The sequence below is a fragment of the Gambusia affinis genome, linkage group LG11, assembly GCF_019740435.1.
Source record: "Gambusia affinis linkage group LG11, SWU_Gaff_1.0, whole genome shotgun sequence".
NCBI classification, from domain to species: domain Eukaryota; kingdom Metazoa; phylum Chordata; class Actinopteri; order Cyprinodontiformes; family Poeciliidae; genus Gambusia; species Gambusia affinis.
This window is the reverse complement of record NC_057878.1, coordinates 10,227,828-10,245,902: the sequence shown is the minus strand read 5'-3', so window position 1 is coordinate 10,245,902 and position 18,075 is coordinate 10,227,828. Positions and strand designations below refer to the sequence as shown.

Genomic DNA, 18,075 nt, shown 5'->3' with positions numbered 1-18,075 from the left:
GTCTGAGGAGAGAGTCTGGTGCTTCAGGACTTGTTTTTCCCCAATTCTGACTCACTTCAACTGTTTTTAAACCCCCCCCACATCCCTCAATCCCCTCCGCCCCCCAACCCTCCTCCCTGTCTTTTTCTTTTTGTATTTCCACTGTACACCCACCTTCCCCTTATTGGCAGGAAAATTATGTAGTACCGGGATCAATCTAATGGCAGAGTGAGACGCTGACACACAGGGTGATTTTTAAAGGCCTGCCTTTCAACTCATCTCCTGTGGGGAACTGAAAAGGTGATTGCTGCGAGTGCTTAAGAAGCACCTTGTTATGATTGCCTTTCAGCAGTGCCTCGTGTTATTTATTTTTTTTCTTCTTTTCTCTCTCCCCCCCAACCCTCCTTGTCTTTTTTTGTTCTGGCATGCTAAAATGCTGCAGAATGCGGTGGAAAACAGAGGGTTCTGGGAGGTAAATCTTTCCGGAGTCCTTTTGGGATGCAGCAGATGCCTTTAACATTAGGCTGATCTTTAGAGCTCTCAGATAGTCGTGTTGCACAGAAATGGAGCTCTGCTCTGTGTGTGTGTGTGTGTGTGTGCGGAGGGTGTCTTAAGGATATTAAATAGTAAAGGATGGGGATTAATAATGGAACCTGACAGCTCATCTCCGGCTTCTATCTGCCTGACCGTCCCCACAATCTTCTCTTCCATTCCCTCCCTACCTCGTTTTTTTTTTTTTTTTTTTTTTTCTTTTTCCTTTTTTTTCCTCTCAGTTTCTAATCCGGCGCGGTTCTCTCCGGCTCTGACCCTCCTTTGTGCTTCCTCGCTCCAGCTCTTTTGTCTCCCTTCTTGCTCTCGCTCAAGGACCTCGATCTTTCAGGGTCATGTCAGGCGAGTAGAAGAGCACGTTGGTGTCGTCGTCGTCGTCATCGCTCGGGTCGATAAGGTCTGCCTGTGTGTAGCGCACCGCCCCGGGGTAGTACTCTCCGATTCGCGTTCGGTCGCAGAGCCGTGACTGCAGAGCCAGCTGAAAAAGCAGACACACACACACACACACACAAACAGAGAGAGATTTGAATTAGTTTTCCCTATTTGCCCTGGTTTAGATGGTTAGCTTCAAAAAAGCCTCTTTTCCTGCTTCCATTCTGGACATTTCCCAACAACGCCTTGCACAGATTTTGATACCCCATCCACTTTTTCCCCATTTTTTCTTTTCACACCCGCCGACCTTGATGTATTTAGTGATCAACACAAAGTAGTGGAAAAACTGTGAAGCGGAAGGATATTGTTACACGGCTTTCTAAACGTTTTACAGACAAAAAAGCAATTTTCAGACCTGCAGATTTCTCATTTGGATTTCGGTCCGAACTTCAACTGGGCGATTAAAACATTCTAGATCAAAGCATTGATCTGTCTCTCTAATATCTCGGAAGATACTCCCCACAGCATGTTGCTGCCACTGTCGTGCTCTTAACATGTTTGGCAAAAAGTGTTAAAGAACCGACCGTGCTGACATATAAATGCAGGGTTGAGCAATTTTATTCAGTTTTTGAAGGAAAAATTGCAGTAAATTTCCCAAAAGTAGGACTCTAACATAACCTGCAATACTTTTTTCAAAATCCCTTTTTGTCTTCAGCTTTGATGTTTTCACAATCGGAAATCAACTTTATTTATAAAGCTGATTTCTTTACAAATAAAGAAATCACACAATGTTGGGCACAACATCGTGTGCCCGAAAAAAAAAGAAAAACGACTTCCACTTGAAGAGCTCAAAGCGTACAGATGTTAAGTATATTTAAATGAATAAAATTAATGTTTTGCAGCATTTTTCACAAGTACCAACATACGCTAAAAGAAAAATGTATCCATTCACTGTATTGCAAAAATGATGTCTCTATTTTAAATTCTAAAAACATAAATAAAATGATGGTTCTTTAAACATAAAAACAAATTTTCTTTAGAAGAATAATTAGTCTTTTTTCAAAATGATGTAACATGTATAGGTTTAGCTGGACTGAAAGGTTCTTGTGACGATAACGGTTGCAGACCTCTGATGTCAACTCTGACAGAGCAGCTGTATTTACAGTGAGATTAAATTAGGGACTCTCTTTAATAATTAGGTGACTAGGCGGTTTGTTGAACTAGATTTCATTTGGGGGAATTCGCTGAAAGTTGAAGTGATACTTCCTAGATATTTACCGTAAAAACCCTCATGAAAACTACATATTGCACTTTAAAATGATGCAACAATAATTCTGGTAAAGAACAAAAAATTTCCCTCAAAAAACAAAAACAAAACAAAACAAAAAAACCCCTCTGCACATGGTCATTTTTTCTTGCCACGCCATCGTTGGCGCATTCAACTTTGCTAAGTGTTTTTCGCATGAAATGATTCCGATAACTTCTCTACAATACTATTCGTGTGAAGTGAAATGTTTGAAACCGACGTTCAATGAACGTACAATAAAACATACGGACCTCAAACTCTTTCACTGATTTATTATTGATTTTGGGAGTGCTGCTTTGCTGTACCTCCCCTCAATCTTCCCCTTTGTTGCCTAGATATGGGTTATTGCTCCTTTAATTGACCAAAGTCAAAAATACAACAAAGGAGGAGCTCCATCAGCAACTTTCCCCTCGCCGCACAGTAAAGGAAATCAGACCAACCACACTATGTTGAAGCTGTCAAAAAAAACCAAATAGTGAGAAGTCAGCTTTAGGAACTGGTCTGGCTCTAACTCTAACTCTCTCTCTCTCTCTCTCCTGTATGGTTTTAATTTCACATCATTCAAACCGAGATCATCTGCAGGAGCTAAGATACTAACAACTCATAATGTTCCCTTAAGGAACGTCCAATATGACTAAGATGATTGACTTTGTTCCCTTTTCTAAAAGTCAGCCAACCTCGGCAGCTTTAATGTTTGCTTCCGTCTGCAATAGAAATATAAGATTGTATTTCATAAATTTATGATGAAGGATTGTATTCTTAGATTATACTTTTTTTCCCCACACTATTTGGATGAAGGCTTTATTAAACTGGGCTTTTATATATTATTATTTTTCTGAATATCTTTGATCCGCATTTTAATTGTGCAAAATAAACAGTATCCAGCTTATACTTCAAATGGATCCCATCCCATTTTACAGAAGCGCTGTCAAAACTTTGTTCACTTAAAAATCCCAACTAAAAAATTTCGTTTGCAACGCATACGTACAGGTGCATGAAGCAGACGAGCTGCACTCTTCCTCCTCTTACCCCCCATTTCTTTCTTTCTTCTTCTTTTTTTTTTTTTTTTTTAAGGAACAGTCGTTACAGAGGAGCAGTCAGACAAAGGAAATCTAATGTGTTTTAGTGCTCTCGGAAGAGCAAGGTCTTTCAGCGATACCCGATAACAAAAAGGGTTTCTGCTGAGTAAAAGAAATTTAGTAACTCAATCCACCACTGAGGGATCATGCGGGAGAGTAGGACTGAAATTTCAAGCCTCGCAGCGATAAAAGGGCCCAGTCGTCATTCACTGGAAGATGGCGTGAAACCAGCAGCTCCGAGACCTGCATGAGTAAACCCAGGGCGCAGAGCGGCGACGAGCGTTTAGTGACTGGAACATAAAAGGCATATGGAGGGGAAAAAAAAAAAAAAAAGGACAGGTAGAAATGAAATAAACCGTCTTTGGTCTTTTTTTATAGCTTGATGGACAAGCATTTTTATATATTTTTTTCCTTCTTCTAGGAATAAACTTTTTATATACATACATGCTACGTTTGCAGCAGCTCTGAGGCGAACGGGGGGGGTGGGGTGGGTGGGTGCCTCTCCTCTGCATGCACTCTGGCATACATGCAGAGGCAGAAGTGTTGTGAGCTCATTGCAGAGCCGAAGGCGGTTCAGCTGTATGGCTAGAATGCAGATCAATATCAGGGAAAGAGTGGAAGGAAGAGAGAGAAAGAGAGAGAAGGAGAGAGAGACAGAAATGGAGAATGGATAGGTGGGAGGGATACGCAGCACAAAGGGAGAGAAAAATAATGTGAGAGATAAAATGCCAGAGATGCTTTAACGGGGTATAGCGAGAACAGAGAGGACGTATGGAACGGAGAGAAAGCAGGCGAGGCGGAAGAGGAGAAGAGGAAAACGCCGCCACCGCCGCCGCTCATGGGAGGGAAGAGCCAGAAGACAAGAAAAGCAAGAGGTGCAGAGTAGAGAGGAACACAAAAAAAACCATGTTAATCTAAGAAGTTAGGAGAGAAATCAATCGATCACTGCACTCCGTAATAATCTGCTTACTTGAATATATCTGATCTGCAACCAGTGGAAGTTTTCCCTCTAGTTGGAGTGACAAGTAAAGCTGGTTTCAGCTTGGGGTGATTAGAGATATTAAAAGTTTCCAATCAGGAAATTTGCTGAGGTCACTTGAAGAAATATCTTAAAAAAAAAAAAAAAAATTAAATTCAATACTCTTTATCCTGAGGCTTTCTTTCTTATTTATTTATTTATTAATTTTTTTACAAAATACCTGCAATTAAGGGAATTTACTAGATTACAATCTCCACAACCTCTTATCTGTTTCCAGTTTTGTCCATAATAGAAAAAGCGAACAAAGTGGATGGGTTTCCGGAACTGTCTGTAAATCCTCTTAAGGGCATTTGTGAACAGTGAACAAGGAATTAAGAATAATGTAGCCTTAATTGGTTGATGCGAAGCTACGAAACACCTGGGAAGCTTAATGAATACAACAGAGTTCCCTGATTTAAATGTGGTAAATGTGTGTGTGTGTGTGGGGGGGGGGGCAGTATGTGCAAGGAAAAAGACTTTCTGTGTATTACTAAATGTTGGGATTTAGGACATAATCTATGTACAAAAAGAAAAAAAAACCCTTCTGAGGCCAAACTCTTTATCTTGGGTTTGTATTCTCCTAACTCTGCTGGATCAAAGCGTATTCTTGGAAATATTGAGTTATTGCAATAACCTAAAAAAGGACTGAAAGATTTTGTAACTTAGCTACAAGAAGAAGAAGAAAAAGAAAGAAAAAAAATGCCCATTTTATCAGAGCTAAAAGCATTCATTATTTGAGGGTATCCAGGGTCCTGTTACTCGGTACTCATAGAGAACCGATATGACCCCAGCATTGGGAATACCGGATGATTAAATCTTGTGATGAACTGTGAGCTTGGAGAGAGCTTTAAATTGTCTCAAGCAGCTGTTTGTGGAATCATCCTCATTCCAACCTTCAGCAGTGATTTTATTTGTTTTGTTATCGTAAGGCAATCACTTGTGCTTGCTTCATCCCCTTCCTCCTCCCCCTAAATATTTAATTAGCTGGTGAAAAGGAAAAAAAACCAAAAACAAAACCCAAAAAACTTCATTAAGCAAAGTCAAAATGCTCAAAACAAAGCTCGATGTTAGTCGGCTTTATCCAGTTGAAACTGCAACCATCAGATGAAGACTGAAGATTGTTCATCTGATTCCTGCCCGTGATTAAAGGTCACTGGTAGGAACTGGAACACCAGTGCCACCGTCCAGTTCCGCCAGTTCGGCATCAACGTGGATTGAGAAGCTGCTTGCAAATGTAGGAAACCACAGTGGCTTTCAAGCATGGTGGTGGTAGCATCATGCTGAGGTTCTTTTTCACTGCCAGTGGTATTGTGTTTCACAAACCGACAGACTCCAAATTACTTAACTTCATCAAAAATCATCAGCTATAACAGGGGAGTACAAAATGTGGCTCCGCAGCACTCTGAGGGCGGCATCATCACTGACAAATAAAATTTTCTCATTCCTTAGCCATCTTAACTTTCTATTAAATACAAGAATCCAGGAACTCTAACTCAAACTCGGCTCGGTACCAGAATGTTTTGGGCCTCGTGGCCAAATGTTTAGACGCCACCGAGTTAGATGGTTCAAACTTGGACAGATTTAATTGTTCCAATAGGATAATTACCCCCCAACACATATCAAGAGTAGTTTTAGCACGTTCACATTAAGCTACTAGAATGACTTCTATCAAGTCTGCCAAGAGGAGTGGTCACATATCCAGGTTTATGTCAGGATCTCGTTAAAAATTAGGAAGTGTGCAGTCGAGTTACAACTTGATAGGAGGCATATGAACAAATATTAATGGAGGTGTAAAGTATTTGGGCCTGAATGTTTAATTTTGAGCCTGGTTGGGCAAGAGAAATCCACCAGAAATCTAAACTTGGCAGACACAACATATAAAAATCATTGCAGTTAAAAGTTCACCCCGAAAAAAAAAACAAAACCTGATGAAAATAACACACTTCCAATGTGGTAAGAAAGAATTTTTATCACTAAGGTGTCCTCAGTCACGAAAACTTAACACCGATGAGGAGATTTGGATATGTTGGGTAGAAATAGGAACTATGTAAAGAAGGGTGATAAGGAAAAAGAGGAACCTGAAACTGGTGGTTTGACACACAGTCAACACAGCTGATGTGTACCTTCTGTGGTAAACTAGCTTCCCTGTACCTTGACATGCAACTCCCATAAAACGCAACACGTTCAGTCAGTACAGACCTCCACACCTCTGATTGGCCTATAAACTACATAAAAAAAAAAAAAAGCATGCTACTTTGCTCCAACATAATGGTCACGGGAATCACAAATGCAAGACCTAACAGGCTGTCATTTTCCTTGATTTGCTATTAGAGAGCATTATTCCGCCTGCAGCTTCTAACTTGTTTCAAACTGTACTGGTCTGTACAAGACTAACACATCATCTCCTCGAGATCCCGAGCCGCGGTGCGTGTGAGTTTCGTTTGAACATTTGCACCTCTTTAACAACACCCTAACAAAAAGAGCAGATAGGAGCTGTGCAAGAAGAAATTGTTACATGGGAGACTGACCACTTCCATAGCTTCCCTGTAGCCTAAGTGACTCGGACTCTGCAAGGATTTGACATTACAGAATAAATTCCAAGAGGAAAGAACAGGGGAGGTAATCATTCACCAAAAGATCATTTCAGACTGGAAATCCTTTTTTTTTTTTTTCCTTTGGTCCACATCTCTACCATGAAAACTTTAGGAAAACATTTTTTAGGAGCTGTGTCAGTCCAACTCCATGGAAACCACTAACAGAACAAAATAAAGGGACAACAAAAAGCACCAAGAGCCTTTTGGATTAAAGGCTGGATCCCTTCATAAGCATGAGTCACAACTGTCATGTTAGCTGGCTCAAGGTTGGTCCCTTGCTTTACACCTACTCCCCAACTTGTCTCTATGATGGCCTGACTGGAGATTTCAAGGTATAACCTCAAAAGGTTGGATTTTGGTTTGCTAAACCAAACAGAAATGCCTTAAAATTTAGCATCAGATTACACAAACACCAGAGGATTGTTACACAACACACTAGATCACAAATTTGCGTATCTTTGATATCAAAAATGATATTAAAAAGTAGGGCAAGTAGGACTTACCCTTACTTTACTCTTTGTAGATCATTGCCAGGGTGCATGGAACATTTGCAAATTAAGGATTAAATTGCGATTTGAACAAGGCAAGGAGTTTTTGTCCTAAAAGCCAACGAGAAACTTGGAAAAACTTCGACAATTTAGGGATTTAGGTGAGAAATTTATTGCTACGTGCTATTGTCATTTAGTCAACCCAAAACTGTTAACAAGGCAGCATTTTATTTGTTGCGTCTGTGAATCAATCCAAATAATAAAGCAGGGGCATCCCAAATCTTATATGTATTGGCTTTCTCCACTCACTCCGATGGAACAGGAGCGCGTCGGTTCCAATATGAAAATGACAAAAGATTGCAGCCAGCAGCTCTATCAAAATGTACATATGGCGCGTGAGTTGTGTACAAAGACACCTTCAAGTAAGGAAAGATAAAAAAATAAAATAAAATAAATAAATAAAATACAGAGAAGCAGGCATTTTAAAGGGAGAGCGTACTTGAACACGGTGAGGCTGGGTTAGGAGGTGCTGGGAGGAGGAAAGCACAGATTCTCTGCTTTGAGAGAGGAATGTTTTGACGCTGTCACCCCATCAGCACCCGCTCCTCTCCTCTACCCCTCCTCTCCACCGCCAATCTCACACCTGATGTGTGGGGGCTGCTGGGAGCCGCATGCCAAGATGAATAACAACCGGCTGTTAGTCACGATAGCGCACGAACACACACGCCGCCTGTCTCTCCCCTCTCCCTCCCTCCCTCCCTCCGTCTCTCCCTGTCGTCTTCTTCCTCGCCTTCCTCTCTTTCTGCCTGACACACACAAACAGCGCTTTCCCCGTGATTTACGAACACATTGAGATTCAATTTCGCTGCTCTGTCTCTCTGTCTCTTTCACCCCGCTCGCCACAGCGCAACACTGACATTTGGGTTGAAGGTCACACCGCACATTCCACTCTTCCACGCTGAGCTCGTGACCTGTTATCAGCGCGGCCGCTGAAACCGAGGAGGTGGCAATATGCATGAATGTGTGTGTTTGCGTGCGTGCGGGCATGTGTGTGTGTGTGTGTGTTTGCGCACAACTAAACCACGACCACAGAGGATTTTTTTGCTTGTTGTTCAATATCAGCTCCAGCTCGTAGCTGCAGATACAGTCAATGTTTGCAGATTGAGACAAATGTGCGGAGAACCCTATTGATTGGGGTGTTTATTGAAATGCAACCGATGATGTTCAGGATTGAAATGCGGCAATATTCTATTTCTGATAAGCTTCGCTTCATTACATTTTCCTAAAAGCTAAATTTCTCAATGTTACACAGGAAATGAGGTCCTACATTGGTAATTTCGCTCAGGAAAAGTAGATTTCGGTATCAGATGCGGCAATTATCTCAGACGAACAGCTGCCACACATGGTACCAATTATTGGCGGTGATCGTTTTCCAGCGTGAGAGCAATTAAAACGTTGGTTAAGGTAAAATTACAAGTATTAAGAGCTGCTCGTACTCAGGATTCCTAAAAAGGGATTACAGGAAAAATGAGTGACTTATAAGCAGCTAATGCCTTTGCCACCCAGGCAGACTGCAGTTAACATCTGTAAAGACTTAGTCCTTGATATAATGGAAATAAAATGTGATCACCTCTTGGTGTCATCAGAATTTTGTGATAATAAGTTAAAGTTACTGACTGAAATGGGAATTTATAAGGTCCTGCTGCAGTGAAATTCTTACAGCGAACTCGATGGTAAATTCTGCATCTTGACATTATAATTATTTAGGCTGTTATAAATGATTATATTAGTAGTTTATTAGTTATTCTTAATGAGTAACAAAAAAATTAAATATTAGTAAATTGCCATAACAGCAGTGTTAACAGGAGATGGATCTGCATTAAAATGTTCCTATCTGTGAATCCCTAACAATTACTCTTCTGAAGCTTAGAAAAATAACATCTGACAAAAATAGCTCACTTTTTAAGTCAACCTGGACAGACGGTTTGTGTTCTCCTAACTCCTAAAACTCTGAAATTATGACAAACATAGTACTAAAAAAGCAGAAGTCTCTCAATGATGTTTTGTAAAAAATATGTACTCCGGTTTTTAGTTTACATATTCATCTTCAGTCAATTTAATAGATGAACTCTCCACTTGGCATTTTCGTCATCTGGGGCAATACTTGAACTGCAAAGAATAAGCTAAAACATAGAAATTGCACTACTTGGTCTCGTTATTGGTCATTTTGGTTTAATGGTTGAATTTTTATATTATATCATTTAATCTGCTGACAGACATAAAGAAACCATAAATCAACCATGAGCATCCTATTGAGGGAACTAGCTTCCTTTTAAAGGAACGCTAATGGCCATATTAGCCACAATGGCCATTAGCAAAAGTGTTCAAAGCACATTTCATATTTTGTCACTTGGCAACCACAAATACAAATACAAATACAATGTATTGTATTTGAATTTGATACGATAGACCAACATTAAACAGTATACACTTTTGAGGTGGAAAGAAATGGTTTTCAGATTTGTTGCCTACTAAACATCTGAAAAAAGGGCATGCATTTATATCCAGCTGTCCTGTGAAGGACTCAGAAGTTTGTTGCAGAACATTAGTGAACAAACAGCAACATGAAGGCAAGGTTGGAGAATCTGTCGCCAGGAGAACTATTAGTCGTCGAGATCGCCACAAGTACGGACATTGCGGAAGAGAGGCAACGCGAAAGTGGCCGCAATTCAACATTTTGGGTTACAAGCACAATGATATGCACATGGAACAATTAGCGCTAAATCCTGAGGGGATTTCAGCATTATGAAAAACTCCATATTCTTGACAAAGACAATGTTTGTTCCCCTCCTCTCAGGCAGGAAGCAGCGGAGCATCAGCTGCTGAAGCAAAAGACTGAGAAATGGTTTCTTCACAGCTGAACACTGCAGTGTTCCACATTATTTCCTGGGTCATGTACACATTAGACATTCACATATCTGCTAGATCGGTAAAACACTTGGACCCACTGCCCTTCTATTGTATAGATTGGTTGGGCATGCTAGACTCTCCTAATATATTTCTGCCTGTCTTTGTTTTTTTTTTTTTTTTTTTATTTCTTTACTTATTGGTTGTTTCCCAGTCCCAAAATACTCATAAAATGCTCCATTACCTTGCTTAATGCAATTTAAATGTGTAGTATTTTCTTGCTACACCTTAATATAAACGATTGCGAATCTGATGGATTGATTTAGTCGAAACTTTTACTGTACGAGATCAGGACCACTGATCAAACATAATACCTACAGTACGTGCCACCTGAGGCTTATAAATACTTATCAAAATCTCATACACACCCAGTACACGAGAAGTACATTAACTATCTCAAAACACTGATTATCCAAATGGATATAAAACAATCCAACAGTGTACACATCCAAAACATCCAGGACAAAACATCCAGAGATTAGCAGTACATTTTTTGGAATATGGAATAATCAAAACTCTAAAAGGTTAGAAATAAACGGTTAAATGATTAGCACCCCATTTAACATGGTTTGTTTTGATTTTCTCTCATTGGCACCACTGATCAGCATTGATCAGCCTTCATTTCATGCCAAATTTCTTTTGGCAAACTCAAGTAGCAGTACCCAAAGTTAACACCCGACTGTCATAAAACTCTTAAAACGCAAGAAATGTTGTCGTTAGCCATGCGTAGCTGATAAAACATTTCAATTTCCTCTCTTACTTCCCCTGAGTATTGACCACGGCACGGCAGTTTTGTTTCCAGTAACTAATAATTGTATTTTCAAATAAAATTACGAGTGATACATCTCATAATTCACTCGCGTAAAATCTCTGAATTAGTTGCCATAAGATATTTCTCCCGTCGGAAAATTGTTCACATCAACATCTGTCAAACACCGTCCATTACAAGTCTCCTGGGGAGAAAACACTTCAGTAAATGTATTGATGACAGCTCTACAAGCCGGCCAATCAATATCAATAACTCAACAATTACTTTATCAGTCACCGAGATTGGTGACTTTGAAAATTTATTTCACCGCGGTGAGATTCCTGTTTTCATGTGGAAGCGTTTCTGTGTGCTCTTAATGTTCAGCTTTTACATATTCCACAAGGAATTAACAGTGTCCAAAACAGTAGCCATCATTTCTTTGGTACTGTCACTAATCCTTAAAGCAAATTAAAAAGTTATTCACAGAGAGAATAAGCAGTAACGTTGGTCAGAAATAACCCAGCAGGAATGCTTTTGTAAAATTTTCCGGTTATTAACATTAAGTGGTTAAGCCTCGCAAAGAGTCAGGCACTGAGCAGACCACCTGATTATGCAGGCCCAATTTACAGAGTCCTAAAGAGCTTAAAGCCAAAACTAGTCAACACTAATAATCTCAGTATTCAACAACAGAGGTTTGAAGGCAACGTAAAGCGCTTTCCACTTGGGCGGTAGAGTAGAGACCAGCTGTAGGAGGCTCTGCTGTTGAGTCCCTCCGTCTCTCTAGGTGTTGACGAGACACCGGGCAGACACTGAACTCTGGATTTCTCACAATGTGTTCATCAACGTGCGAAAGAAAGGGGAAAAAAAAATAATAATCCCGGCACAAACCAGCAAGGAGTACTGTGGGAAGGAACGTGTGAAAGAATGAATGAAAATCATGCAGTGAAGCACTTTGTAGAACCCAGCCAGTGTTAAAAAGCCCCGTGTGCTATTTCCTTTTCCTGACAATAGAAGCCTGCCTGGTAGACGCTTGTGGCATATCACAGCGAGATATGCTACAGGAATTCAAGCATGCACGAGCAAAAACAAGAAACAATTAAGCTTTTCAGTCTCGTGGTCTGTCATCTACAGCATGCGTTCATGTGCTGCAGCCACCGGAGACCCTAAAAGCAAAAAGCAAGGGTAGGGTGCAAGGCAAACCCCACTTAGAGGTTTAAAATTTTATTTTTACACATGCTAGTATGCGTTCGACATAACTACTCTGACGAAACATCAGTCAAACTGTTCAACAGAAACGGAAAGAATCTACAATGGCAACTCCATCGGAGACATTACTCCTCTCAGTCACTTTAGTGATTCCTTCCAATTAAGCTAAGACCACCATTAAGTCCCACTAATGGCTGAAGTGTCTTGACAACGGCTGGATGGACTGCTGTCAAACTTGGTGCAGAATCTCATAACTAATGACCCCTGACCTCTCATCTAGAGCCAGGTGTTCGGTTTTACATTTGAACAGATTTATGCAGATTTGAAAGAATATATTATCATAGCAACAGCAATGCCAGGGTTTCCTTTTTAACGGGTTTGAACTGGTTCTGACACCGACTGCAACGAGATGGTCACTGAAGTCACTGCAGCATTAAGACCCACCAGTACTGATGCTAATACCGCAATATTGTACATCCCCATCTGTAATGCAGCCCTTCAATTCTATGTTAAATATTTAAATTGGCAAATATTTGTGTAATTTTTTTTTTTATGTTACTTGAAAAAACAAATCATAAAATTAGCATGTACAAACTTTTGGTAATTGAATTAAGATTCTGTTGCATTCCCCCCCCCCTTTTCTAATAAGACTGCATTAATGAGTGGGTGCTGTTTTGAATTACACTCTGCATTAGGACTGCGTAGGTTTTCAGTACAAAGTACAGCTCTGTGTATTCTAGCCACAAGTCAACAAGTGGAACTAACAAGTCAGGATGAAACCTGTATGCTACCTTTTAGCCAAAACCAGTCTAAAAACCATTTAGCCTGGTTTTGGCCAGCCACTATTTATTTTTGATCGTTTGGGGACTGAAGAATAGAGATGTTTTTATGCAAACCGAGGCAGGTAGGAAAACCGCAATTTACCGCAACTTGAGCTAAGTGACCGCTCAGAGACACAAGCAATGGAAGCAATTAGAGAGATAAATACATTGCAATCGGTAATTAATAGGTGTGAAATGACCTGCAGTATTGAGTTAAATCTGCACATTTAATTAAAAAGATTAGATAAGTACACATTGTCACATTCGTCTCTTTACACTTAAGTCAAATGAAGTTTTTGGATTAAGTTACACTCACATGCTTGCGGAAGCCGGCGTTAAAAATAATCAGTAACTCAACACTGCACCAGAAAGGAATAAAAATAAAAGATTTCCATTGAAACTGGACTCGGACCACCTACCCATACACACTGGGTCTCCTCCAAATGTGTCAAATATCCTCCTCCCCCCCCCCAATGTTTGAGAGACCTTGTGTTAGACACCGAACTCCACATTTCTCACAATGCGCTCATTGATGTGACGCATGTTTGTATGTGTGAGTAAGTCAAGAGTGGGAGAAAGAGAAAAGCACCACACGAACAGGATGAGCGTGTGAATGAATGAACGAGTGGCGCCATGAGAAGCACCGTTTAGAATCTCGTCAAGGTTAAAAAGGCGACAAGAGCAATTTGCCGTTGTTGTCTCTGCAAAGGCAAAAATGTAAAATATGCATCAGCCATTCAGGAATACCTGCAGAAAACAATAAATTAAGGAGCCTTGTAATCATACTGTCTGTCAGCCCTGGACGCCTGCAGAGAGAAAGCTTCTTGGAATGATCTGAAGAAAACCTGTTCTGGCTCTTTGCAGACACACATTCAAAATGCATTGTATAAGTGACCCCTTAACTTATATTTTTGTTTTAGGGAAACACAGATTGTTGCAGGAGCCATGTTTGGTAAAGTAAAGACGACATGTCCAAAGTCTACTCCACCTCGTTGTTCAAATGTGATTCATTATCTGTTCTTTGCGCAAGTATTAATACAGAAATAAAAAAATAATCTTGTCCAAAAAATGTGTTGTGTCCATTTTTATTCAGCCAACCCTTTTCAGGATCATGTGTCACTGTAGTGATGGTTGAACGTTTTTGAGGGCAACTCTAGCAGCTTGACCTTGAGATTTAACTGTCTGGCCATTCTTCTTTCCAAAATAACACGAGTTCAGTCAGATTGGATGGAAAGCACTTATGAGCATAAATCTCCACCAATTCTCAATTAGGTTTTGGTCCAGGCTTTGAATAGGCCGTTTTAACACATTCATTTGCTTTGTTCTTAGAGGAGCAGTATTTAACTTTATTTAGGTTTATATCATGTGATAATGTTATTCCCACTTAAAAAACGTACCTGGGGTGTTGTTTTGATTCTTTCATGTATTTTTGAGGAGTCCTTTAATCTCTCCACAATGCCTCCACCACTCGGCTCCTTCAGACTAGCCAGTAGCAATTAGCAAACACCTGGTGGAATTGCACATCTGCTGAGCTCATTATGTGAGCTACTTATCAGTCCTGTGCTATGACAAATGTTTGTAAACGTTTGAAAGATGAATGTTGATGTGATGACATGATGAAGGCGGATTTTCAGAAAGACCATGAACTTCTTAAAGAGACAGATCTGATTTAGAGGTATGAGAGGAGTACAAATGCACAGCAGAAGTTTCTGATTTTTATATGCAAAATAACAAAAAACAACAAAACAATATGTCTAAATGTGAAATAGTTTGAGGGTGATGTATATACAACAAGGGGTCCAGCATTTAGTCGGACCGACTTCCATTTTGGGAGCTCATCTTTGTGCACATCCTGCTTTCTGTAGCAACAAAGCATTGTTACAAAACAAAACTATAAAAGCATGTTTGTGTATGTGCAGTTCATGTACCTGCAATCCAGTTGGGCTCAGCAGACTCCACCACTCCTTATCCAGGCCAAAAACAAAGGCATTGGCCAAACCATGGAGAGGTGCTGACAGGACGTGCAAAAGGGTGAGAGGGAACGAAGGTTCTTCAGGGTAGAAGGCATTATGGAGTCTGGTGGAGGAGGACAGGACAAGACACAGGGAAATGCTGAGTTGTAATGTTGAAAAGTTTTAAATAAAAGAAGCAACCTGCAGGAGAGCTAAAGAGGTGAGGACGAAGTAATTAAAGGAGAAGAAAGACAGCTACAGGACGAGGAAAAAAAAAAAGAGCAAGAGGCTGATAGAGCAACAGAAAGAGAGGCAGAGGACAAGTGAGTGACAGAGTGAGGGACAGGGTGAGAACGAGAGGTAATGAGAGCAAGTGGCGGAGGCAGAAAAAGAAGGAGCAAGAGAGGGAAAAGGGGAGGGTGAAAGAGCGAGCGAGCTTTATATCAGCGTTTAAGAGCCCATTAGGCAGCGTGAGACGGCTGGGCTGACACATTCTTGGCTGCTGCTCCGACAGCACGCAGCACTTTACAAGGACGGGGAGATGTGTAGCGCTCGACTCGCTTCCTCTCCTTCTCACCACTTTCTCTCAGCTCCGTTTCCACCTCTCCAGACCACAGTTTCAACGATGCATCTCCTCTCATTACCACACGCTAATTTCTTGACCTATCCTCTGCAAACACTCCGTCTCCCCTGCGCGTTCGTGTTCAACCATTGATGTGTGTTTTCATTTTCAGAGACGAGGATCGCGTACGTTTCCACGCCTATCCCCCACCACCCAACATTTTTGTTGTGTTTCTGTCCCTGTGAAGCCGGGGTACGGCCAGGGGGGGAAGCATTATTGTGAGATGCTGCGAAGAACTAATAGCCGTCTCTGCGAACAATGCTGCTCAGCCATTAACCCTGGATTAACCCTGTATTAGCACAGCTCGCTGGGTTAGCCTGCCACTAATGTCTTTTATTGATCTATTAGCCGGAGAATCAAACCGTGTGCGACTCATGGCATTTCCTGCATGCGCTGTTGTTCAGGGGTTGGGTGTGCACCCGGATCTAAGTGGCCACAGCTGTCGACCTCTGGGGTCAGGGAAGTTATCCTCAGACCGCCTGCGTCCCCGCCGGGGAAGGAAGACACCAAACCAAACATTTGGCGGAAAAGCAACACTGTTGTATTGTGGTTACAAGGTGTTACGTGAGACTCTACAGTCACTCATCTCGACTGGCTGACAGCCAGAAAAGAAGATCTGTTTCCTTTTTCTGTGATAATGATTTTTTATTTTTTTTCTCTTTTTGCGTGTGTGTGTGTGTCGGTGAAATCACCATTGTTGTGTTTCAACTATCCTCCCCATGAATCATATCATAACCGTGTTGCCAGCATTGTGACATCTCTGGAACCAGCACCACATGAGCACGAACAAACAACGAGTCCTCGCAGCTGCAATTACATCAGCAAAGCTACAAAACACAACGTGCGCACACCAAGTTTTGAGCCCACATGCCGTCCAAAATGTTTCCTGCAGCAGTATCATTCATTGCGACACAACTTCAGACTTGGCTGGAAGACACATTTCCCACCGATGAATTGTCATTTCATTCTGTTCCTACTTCCATTTGTACTTAAGCCATTGCTTTCACGTTTATTCTTCTTTCTAAATGAGTTTTTTCCGGAACTATAAACAAAACAAAACAAAATAAACTGGTCAAATCTCACTAATTATTTAATTTGATTTCAGTTTATTTTCTGAAAACTCAACTTTGTATTACAAATTGGTTCAGATTTTTTCTTTTTTTTTTTGGGCCAGTTGATTATGATGAAATATGACAGAATAAAGCCCCAGATCAAGCCAGAATAACAGAGAAAGACCTACAGCTGGTAGATATGATTTACCAGCATCATAAAAACACAACTCCTTACAGTATAGTACAAAGATGATACAGCTGCAATACATTAGGAAATCATGCTGCATGTCAAGAAATATCGGGTGCAATTAACCCACATTTTCCACACTCTTCTCTGTTTTTCATCATCATGATTTCTTCACCACTTCCCAAGCCTTTGCACCAACCTAATCTTTGTCAAGTTTCGTCACCGAGTGCAGCAAGAGTCCATCCAACCGACCAGGTCTTTATGTGCATGCACAGCATTAATGTGTGTCACTTAAAATGCTATAGGCTTGACAATACAACATCAAAACTGTCCTTTGCAATTATAATATTGGACAGAGTGATACAGCGATGAGGATGATGAGGATAGAGGCTTTATGTATTGTAGAGAAATGGAATCGAAAAGTTTCTTTAAATCTGTGGTCAAAGCCGGTGTGAAACTGGGTACAGTTTGAGACTGCAGCATACCCAACAGCAAACAGTTTCTACATGACTAAATCTACCAAAGTTTGAGATAAAGGGGTGAAATGACCGAACGCCTCTTCAATAATCATACTTTTACTTATTCAAAAGGTAAAAACAAGAATAGAAACCCAACATCAGGACTTAAACCCAACCTACGAAAGAAAATCCAAAATACATTTCTGGAAACAAAAGGGCACTGGACATTTGAACAACTACTATTCCCAATATTAAATTTAAGAAATCTAGCAACTTTAGTCACTTCAGTTGTGCTACATCATTGCTAACCTCTTAATACAATAGCATCATACTATTGTAAATCTGACCTTGCATTTCAATGCTGCAGAAGTAACGTAATTTGTTGTTACTCAAACGTTGCAGCAATTACCATTAATAACATTACTTAAATCTTTATCTATTTAAATATTTATCATAGACTGTGACTATAAAATAACAGTCTATACTGACAAAGGGTCACTCACCTCTGCATGGTGAATGCTTGGAGTGCCTCCAAGCACTAATTTTAATTTAAAAATTTCTCACTTTTCTAGACTCAAATTTTTCCTATTGAGACACTTAATCAACAAAACATTAACCTGTAACTTGAACAGTAATCTGGTTTTATCCATTGATCCTACAGATTATGAAACAAAACA

General features: G+C 40.5%; 1 protein-coding gene across 8 annotated transcripts in view; it reads right to left on the bottom strand.

The window, feature by feature from the left end:
* Window positions 1-370: 370 nt before the first annotated feature.
* The window catches only part of si:dkey-100n23.5 (cyclic AMP receptor-like protein A), a 71,549-nt gene continuing 53,844 nt past the window's right edge, over window positions 371-18,075 (bottom strand). For 6 of the 8 annotated variants that reach the window (XM_044130641.1, XM_044130644.1, XM_044130647.1 and 3 more), the window contains 2 exons: window positions 15,056-15,203; window positions 371-1,006 (listed from right to left, as the gene is read on the bottom strand). In XM_044130641.1, coding sequence (XP_043986576.1) covers window positions 839-1,006; window positions 15,056-15,203 — 316 coding nt within the window. In that variant the 3' untranslated portion in view covers window positions 371-838. The remainder of the gene's footprint in view (window positions 1,007-15,055; window positions 15,204-18,075) is intronic. The other 2 variants (XM_044130645.1, XM_044130648.1) reach the window with 1 other exon arrangement.